This window comes from Lolium perenne, chromosome 5 (genome assembly GCF_019359855.2).
Source record: "Lolium perenne isolate Kyuss_39 chromosome 5, Kyuss_2.0, whole genome shotgun sequence".
Taxonomy (NCBI): Eukaryota; Viridiplantae; Streptophyta; class Magnoliopsida; order Poales; family Poaceae; genus Lolium; species Lolium perenne.
In genome coordinates this window covers 35,567,548-35,576,379 of record NC_067248.2, presented here as the reverse complement: position 1 = coordinate 35,576,379, position 8,832 = coordinate 35,567,548, and the positions used below count along the sequence as shown (strand labels likewise).

General features: G+C 44.8%; 1 protein-coding gene and 1 long non-coding RNA gene across 2 annotated transcripts; one reads left to right on the top strand and one right to left on the bottom strand.

Moving 5' to 3' along the window:
• Positions 1 to 3,247: 3,247 nt before the first annotated feature.
• On the top strand, positions 3,248 to 4,866 carry LOC139830990 (uncharacterized). Its single transcript, XR_011744722.1, has 4 exons — positions 3,248 to 3,576; positions 4,114 to 4,297; positions 4,418 to 4,464; positions 4,746 to 4,866. It is a non-coding gene; the product is annotated as an uncharacterized lncRNA (long non-coding RNA).
• Positions 4,114 to 6,714, bottom strand: LOC127298582 (wall-associated receptor kinase 2). The gene is made up of 3 exons (XM_051328432.2): positions 5,799 to 6,714; positions 5,395 to 5,577; positions 4,114 to 5,311 (listed from the first exon to the last, which is right to left on the bottom strand). The coding sequence occupies exons 1-3, from the start codon at positions 6,712 to 6,714 to the stop codon at positions 4,140 to 4,142; spliced, it is 2,271 nt and encodes a 756-aa protein (XP_051184392.1). The 3' UTR covers positions 4,114 to 4,139.
• Positions 6,715 to 8,832: the final 2,118 nt, after the last annotated feature.

The window sequence follows — 8,832 nt, the reverse complement described above, 5'->3', positions numbered from 1 at the left end:
ATCTCAATTAGGCTAAGTGTTGTTTAAAAGGTAGCACAATGAGCTAGAAGTTGTCTATGCTAGATTTAGAAGAGTTCTAAATATTGTGATGGATTCTACAAATGAAGGCAAAAGTATGTCATTGTTTTGACAATGACTGAGGATGTTAAGTCAAGAGGTTCTTTGAGAACTTAGTGTAGTTCCGATAGTGTCAGAACTTTGAAGCTGTATTGTGTATGACAATATTAGTGACATATTTCAGACCACGGAATTAAGGTTCCACCGAAAGACCAAACATATTTAATGCCGACTCATTTAGAAAATGAGTGATGCGTTGAGACGCAAAATGAATTGCAAAATACATACGTTTCTGAGCATGTCAGATCCATTGACTAAAAACTTCTCCCGTGAGCAAAACATGATAAAGCACCGGAAGGCCAAGGTGTTATATCTTTACATATGTAAACTAGATTATTGACTCTAGTGCAAGTGAGAGACTGTTGGAGATATGCCCAAGAGGCAATAATAAAATGGTTATTATAATATATCTTTGTGTTCATGATAATGTTTACATACCATGCTATAATTGTATTAACCGAAACATTGATACATGTGTGTTATGTGAACAACAAGGAGTCCCTAGTAACCCTCTTGTATAACTAGCTTGTTGATTAATAGATGATCATGGTTTCATGATCATGAACATTGGATGTTATTAATAACAAGGTTATGTCATTATATGAATGTTGTAATGGACACACCCATTTAAGCGTAGCATAAAGATCACGTCATTAAGTTATTTGCTATAAGCTTTCGATACATAGTTACCTAGTCCTTTCGACCATGAGATCATGTAAATCACTTATACCGGAAAGGTACTTTGAGTACATCAAACGCCACTGCGTAAATGGGTGGTTATAAAGGTGGGATTAAGTATCCGGAAAGTATGAGTTGAGGCATATGGATCAACAGTGGGATTTGTCCATCCCGATGACGGATAGATATACTCTGGGCCCTCTCGGTGGAATGTCGTCTAATAGCTTGCAAGCATATGAATGGTTCATAAGAGACCACATACCACGGTACGAGTAAAGAGTACTTGTCATGAGACGAGGTTGAACGAGGTATAGAGATACCGATGATCAAACCTCGGACAAGTAAAATATCGCGTGACAAAGGGAATCGGTATCGTATGTAAATGGTTCAGTCGATCACTAAAGTCATCGTTGAATATGTGGGAGCCATTATGGATCTCCAGATCCCGCTATTGGTTATTGGTCGGAGAGAGGTCTCAACAATGTCAACATAGTTCGCGAACCGTAGGGTGACACACTTAAGGTTTGATGTCGTTTAAGTAGATATGGAATATGGAATGGAGTTCGAAGTTTTGTTCGGAGTCTCGGATGGGATCCAGGACATCACGAGGAGGTCCGGAATGGTCCGGAGAATAAGATTCATATATAGGAAGTCATTTTCTAGGTTTGAAAATGATCCGGTATTTTTCCAGGAAGGTTCTAGAAGGTTCTAGAAGAGTCCGGAAGAAATCAGCATGGAAGGTGGAGTCCCAGAGGGACTCCACCCACCTTGGCCGGCCAGCCTAAGGGAGGAGGAGTCCCAAGTGGACTCCTCCCCATGGTGGCCGGCCACCCCACCAAAGGAAAGGGGGGAGTCCCACTCCCCCTAGGTTTGGTCATATGGAAGGTTTATGTTGGGGTCTTATTCGGAGACTTTTGACCTAATCTTTGGGGATTCCACCTATATAAAGAGGGGAGGGGAGGGGCTGGCCGGCCACACCAAGACCACCATGGCCGCACCCCCCAAGATCCCCCTCTCCCAGAAACCCTAGCGGTTCCCTCCTCCCCCTCTCTCCCACATAGCTTAGGCGAAGCTCTATCGGAGATCTCCACCACCACCGCCACCACGCCGTCGTGCTGCCGGGATTCCGAGGAGGATCTACTACTTCCGCTGCCCGCTGGAACGGGGAGAAGGACGTCGTCTTCATCAACATCGAACGTGTGACCGAGTACGGAGGTGCTGCCCGATTATGGCACCGTCAAGATCTTCTACGCGCTTTTGAAAGCGGCAAGTGATCGTCTACCGCAGCAACGAGAGCCTACTCTCGTAGGCTTTGGAAATCTTCAAGGGTTAGTCTCGTTCATCCCCTCGTTGCTCCCATCTTCTAGATTGCATCTTGGCTTGGATTGCGTTCTCGCGGTAGGAAATTTTTTGTTTTCTATGCAACGAATCCCTACACCCGGGGAGCGCCTGCGAGCGCCGGATGGAGAGAGAAGGGCGCGAAGATCCGAGAAGCGTGCGAAGAATCCCGCCCTGCCAGTGGCCCCGTTCAATCAGTAACACACGTCGGTCATCATCATCTCCTCGGCTTCTGCGTGCCATTACTGGCCGGAGCAGCAGACAAGTGGACACGCGGCGGAGTTAATGGCGAGCCAGGTGCCCGCGGACACTCGGCCTGCGACCGCCTATATATTCCCGCTCTTTTCGCCCCTCTTCTTCCTCTACATGTCGTCGCCAGCCACACCAAGGAGCCAGCTCCGCGCTGTCAAGCCGGAGCCTGTCTTGCCGCCGCACAACCGAGACCGCGGCGTCGGGATAGTCATCCGCGAGAGGCAGGACCCGTCGCCTCCATGTCGCCATGGCCGCTTGGTTCGCGTCAAGCGCGAGCCAGGCACCGGCAGGAGCTTGCGCAAGCCGAAGAAGGAGGCCACGCCGGTGACCTCCCCCGACGCCGAGGACGACGTGATCCTTGAGGCGGTCAAGGCGTATTCTCTGAACGGTGTTGTCCCCGTCGACCTCCAGATGCCGATGGTCGCGACGCCCGCTTGGTCCAAGGCGTAGTGGGAGAGGGAGGAGGCGGAGCGCCAGCAGCGACTGCTCGAGGAGGCCGCGCAACGCCGTACCCATAGCATGGACGACTGGGCGTTGCCGTCGCCTCCTCCTCGACGCGTCGGGGCCCCAGGCCAGAGCAGCAGCCGCCAGCCGCAGGCGTCGCCGCAAGGACGATGACCATTTTGACGGCAGCGGCGACTACACGGCGTTCTACCGCCATTTCGACATGTAGAACGCCGTATTATTAGTTTTCATCTACTACATGTACGCCGATTTCGAATATAGGTGCGAATTCAGCGAAAAATTAATAAAATAGCCTATATTATATGAATCCCTGTAAATTTCGCCTAAATTTTACTTTATTTATTTGAATTTGATTGTTGAATTCATAATTTGCCTGGCTTCTCTGGGCTCACCGTTGGTCGAATTTTGGCCTGAGGAGCGCCAACGTTAGCCTCAGTCCTGTTACAGTCTCGTCCACGCCTCAGTCCTGCCATTCGATCGGCTCCAGCCGGCGGCAAAGGCGTCAGATCCCGTTAAGGGGGGATGGTTGCTGCTGCGGAAGCAGCGACGTGAGGTTCACGGCTCGAAGTCGAAGGGCGAGCGGGCGCCGCTGCCCAACCGCGGTGCCACCGGGATTGGTAAGGGGCCATCTGCCGCCCTAGGCTGGATCGGCGAGGCGGAGGAGCGAAGAAGAGATCGAGATGGATGAATGATGCACCTGCGCACGGGGCTCTGTCTAGATTTGCGGTAAAATCATCTCTTCTCACCTACTGTAGCGTCCATTTGGTCATGGCTGCTGCCTTGCTGCAGTTACCCGTAATACTTAGCCATTTCGTAATGTGTGGAACATGCAAGAAAATTATTCAAGCTGGTTGGCTAAATCACAGGTGTTTGTTTATCAGAATCTTTCTCGGTTTAACCAGAGGATTCCCAAGGTTTTCCCCTTTCATAGGGACTAATATGGTAACCCGTAACCCTGCTAATTGGATGTGTAATGCGAAGTCAGAAATAATAAATGTGAATAAGTAGATCTAAACATGTACTAATTTTTAATTTGAACCATAATAAAATAAAGCTGATAGATTTTGAAGAAATTGTACTCCACTAGAAACGTGAATTGTGCTGTATAGGCATAACCGATGAATATGAACCAACTATGTGCGCACACATACAGAGTTGTCTTAGAGACCATGAACTAACATTTATGCGTAAAAGGATAATATAGTGATCTTGAAAGATGTGTTACAGTTTTACAAGAAACTACGCTCACTATTACATCTGCAGGCAAAGAGAGATGTACATAACAATCATCATAGACGATCTACATCTAAGACCAATTTGGCTGTGTCGCTGCTCTGGTATTTCATCCCGCCAGACGCTATATACATTGATGATTCTCCATCAGTGTAATGCATCCTCATAGGATTTGGTGTGGTAACTTGCTGCATCTGGATTCTGCTCAACACCTGTAAGCGCTCTGCTACTTCTTTCATTGTTGGTCTCTCATCTCCTATTGGGTTCAAACAATGCATGGCAAGTTCAGCTAGTTTCTCGAGCACCAACATAACCTCATCTTCTATTATATCAGCGTCCAATATATCACGGAGCTTCTTCTGCTGAAACATCAATACGAAGGTATGAGATAGAGCTTTCTGTTCATCAAGATTATCAATGTATATAGGCTTCTTCCTTGTTAGTAGCTCTAGAAGAACAACCCCAAAACTGTAGACATCACTTTTGTCAGTAAGATGGTGACTGACAAATGACTCCGGGTCAAGGTACCCAAGAGTTCCTTGGATGAACATGATGAAATCATCTTTATTTATAGGCTTCAGCGCAGAAGCTCCAAAATCTGCAACTTTTGCATTGTATTCATCATCCAAGAGTATATTGAGTGATTTGACATCTCCATGCAGAATTGTGCGAGAAGTTGATGAATGAATGTAAGCAAGGGCCTCTGCTGATTGTGTAGCAATCTTCAGTCGAAGATCCAATGGGATTACTGATTTGCAATCACTGCTGTGAAGGAACTCAAAGAGGGTGCCATTTGATATGAACTCATATACCAACATAGGCACATCTACCTCCAAGCAGCAACCGAGTAACCTCACGATGTTCCTATGGTTGATCTGCGACAGTATTATTATCTCATTTACAAATTCTTCTCTGCAGTTGTCGTTGATTACTTTGGACTTCTTTATGGCAACTTCTTTGTCATGATCTAAAGTTCCTCTATAAACCATTCCTTGACCACCACAGCCAATAACTCGATCATTGTTGTAGTTTTCTGTGGCTTTCTTTACCTCTTTCTCTGTAAGTATATGAATGGTGTCCACTTGCCTTGACCTCATTTCATCATATAATTTCAAACCTCCATTTTTTCTAAAATACGCATCCTTCTCCTTCCTGTACTTTCTTCTTTGAAATCTCATGGCCAACATGCATATCAGTGCTATCACCACAGCTGAAGAAACACTGAGACCTGCAGCATGATTTTTGAGATATTTCAACTCAATTAAAAGCATGGAAATGCACACTGACTATGTTATCGGGTATCATCCTTACCTATCACCACCTGTTCAGCTTGGGTCAGCACAGGTCGACATCCAGAATTTTTGCCATCTGATCTTTTTCCTATCCCGCATTTGCACACATAGCCTCCTGGTATGTTGCGGCATACCCCATTTTTGCATGGATATAATTCTTCATAATTGGGGTTTTGCTTATGCAGCTTGCACTCATCTATGTCTGAACATAATTTCAAATTTAATATGAAGTACCAGGAAGCCTTAAGTAAGCCAAAATGTAAAATATACTATGAATCCAACTAAAAATTTAAGAAGGAATGAAAATCTACTGAATATGCTTGCAATGTTGAAGTTTATGTGTTGGATAGAGTTGTTTCTTCAGACAGTCGCTTATCATGATTTCCAAAATCAATAAAAATTCTTTACGAGTACATTATTCACCTTGACAGCCTCTGGGGAGATAAGGATTGCCCTCGTATCCTTCAGAACAGTTGCACATGTACCCTGGGCCATTGATTGCATCCACACAATAACTATTTGAACTGACACATGCATATCCAAATGGTGCCTTCGCTCCATCCTTTGGGCAGGAGCCATTTCTGATGGCCCAGTCAGCGACAAGTGGCACACCTCTCTTGGCTCTCTCCTTGATGAACCCAAGACGCCCGACAAGGTCCTGCTGCCTGAAGCTGTACCATCCAACCTCTGCAAGCATAGCGTAGAAGCATGGGTTGAATGTCCATACACTGCTCTGGTTGATGATTAAGAGCGCTGCGTAGTCGGTGAGGTTTGGGGTGATGGTGGTTTCGCAGCAGCCCTTCCCAGTGCATGGGGCACCATTTGATGTGCTGTTGATGCCCTGACAGTAGGAGTAGCAGCCGGCCACGTACAGGTCGGGGTTGCTGTGTGTGTAGCCACCAATGATCCCCATGGTGTTGCAGCCGATGACCGTGAAGCGGTTGCGGGTGGTTGAGGGGATGAACGGCGTATCTACCAAGTCAAAGCCACCGGTGTTGTTGTCCATCACTGTGGTGTTCGACGTGAAGCAGTTGTAGCTGATGGGTCCGTAAACACGCATCTCAGCGTGCTCCAGGGATATGTCCATGATCTCTGCTGTCGCTGGAGGGTCACCGACCATTGGTCTTGGGGGTTGGAAGGTGCTGTTACAGTTGACGATGAAGTATCTGTTCATGCTAGCTGCGGCGCAGCCATTGCCGATGCCAAAGGGGTAGGGGATTGACACGTCGCCACACTTGTCAGGACATCCTGGCAACGATATGGGGAGCCCGGAAGAGGTTGCAGATAGCACCGTCACTTGGAAGGTGATGAGAATCATCAGAAGTGGTGCTTCTTTCATGGTTGGAGACTTCGGTAGCTACTTCCTATGGACCTGTCTTTCTAACTTGCTAACTGAAGGCCAATGCTATCTCAAGTTCCTCTATTGCAGATGATAAAGGCTGATACTGGTGTTGATCTAAAAAAAAAGGCTGATACTGATGCATCAGATATATTATTTGGTTATTTACAGTTGACTTTCATAAATTTTTATTACCTGTTTCGTGGGTGAGATCAGCGTTGACTGGGAGACTTAGCTGAATTTTGTATTCTTTATGTGCTCAAAGTTGGAAAACATTGCATATAATAAGAAACAAAAATTGACTAGTTTGCGTAATCATTTGTATCGATTACCCAGAAGTTTCTCAGAAATTGAAAGCAAGTAATACCGTAGTAGTTGCTTATAATCTGGAGAAATTTCCTTCAGCTTGTAAGTGTTCAAAGTTGAATATCATTAGGTACAGTTTATTTTTATTAGTTCACTTACAGGTTTCTCTGGTTAATTCAATTATAATCTGGAAAAGTCTTCAGCAGCTTATAGATGTGTTCACATGCTAGCCAAAGTATAGCTCATAATTTATGCTCCCACATAAAAATTAAAAGTTTGCCATCCAACATGTGAATGCATGCCATATCTGCTTGGTCAGATACTGTGTAGTTTGAAACTTTCTTCTGCAATAACAAACCAGATGGAAGCACTAGTCAGTCAGCTTGAAAAGTAGGCATTAGCTTAGCCAGCAACAGTATGAAGTTCATAACTAGTCTGTAATCCAATAATATTTTGACCTTTCAATCTGTTTGTCTCTATTCGCAGTTCACAGGATCCATGAACAGAGCCCTGAAGGTTCGATGATGAGACCTCCTTGGCCTGAAAAAATGGACTGCTTACAGGCATGCTCCAGAGTGTGAGCCTGATTTCAATCAGTTTAGAAGTCGAATATGCATGCTGAGTATCAGGCCTGGTTCCAGACCATATTATATAGGTCTAAACAGGCACTGGACAGTCCTCAGATGGTCTAGTAAGAATTAAATTTGGAGCATGTGTTCTAAGGGAGCGCGTGTACCTCAGTTATTCCATCTCAGAAAGTTTCTGGTCTAATGCTGATTGACTGGATATTATTATATATGAATCAACTATTGATTTCCACATTCATTACTGAACTAGCTTAGCTGAGATCAGCATTAACCAGGAGACCTTGACTTGTTTTTTTTGTGTTGCATTACCACTGAAAGTTCGAAGATCTCCCCACAACTGAAAACAGGATGAGTATAAAAAATACAACCACAGAACCAGAAGTTACTCAGTTGGCTTTGATTTGTGCATTTAGATTAAATTGTTTCTGAAACGGTAAGGACACAGCTTGCCGTCCTTGTTCATAGGTTGAGACTTGAGACTTCCCTCTGGAATAACAAATTATCTCTGACAGCTACAGTTAATAAAAAAAACCCTGGTAACTTAGACAGCAAGAATGAATTAGCCGATCGATTATTTTGCTTCTGAAGTAAAAGGATGCTGCTGACTAAAGTTCTGTTCTTATACTGCAAGTTCCAGGTTATGCCTAACCCACATGTGTGACTCTGTGTTGTGTTGCCTAATTGATGAATTATCTTAAGCTGCGTACTCACTAATGTGTGCATTATGGCCACCAGCAAGACTTATTCCTTGCAGTTGATTTTTATTCTATGCGCTTAGGTGAAGAATGGCCTTACCATGGCTGAAATATCACTGTTGTTTAGTTCACAACCATAGTATGGATAAAGTATTTTGATGTTGCCAATTCATAAAACAGTTTGTCGAATATGCAGGAAAATCAGGAGCTGGCCAGCACCGTCCTGAGTGAGCGAGCGTTTATCCATTCGATCCCCGAGTCTGTTTGCAGAAACAGGACTTGACGCAGTGGTGTGTATTCGAGAACAAAAAGCTTATATGGCTCTTACAAAGATAGCAAAGTGATACGTTCCCAAGTCAAAGGATAAGGTAAAAAATCCATTTTGACTTCTCTATTGTATCTACACCTGTACTGTCCTGAAAATATATTTTGGATCAAACGCTTTCCTGGACTTGTGAGGATTTTCTTTTTTTTTCGAGAAAACGCAAAAAGCCTTTGCGTTTCATTTCATTGGATAGGTAGAAGGTTTG

Excerpts from the sequence above, each read along its gene's own strand:
- LOC127298582 (XM_051328432.2), bottom strand. The coding sequence starts at position 6,714 with ATGAAAGAAGCACCACTTCTGATGATTCTCATCACCTTCCAAGTGACG. Across the intron at positions 5,578-5,798 it reads TCTCCCCAGAGGCTGTCAAG|ACATAGATGAGTGCAAGCTG; the intron begins GTGAATAATGTA and ends AATTATGTTCAG. Across the intron at positions 5,312-5,394 it reads AGCTGAACAGGTGGTGATAG|GTCTCAGTGTTTCTTCAGCT; the intron begins GTAAGGATGATA and ends ATCATGCTGCAG.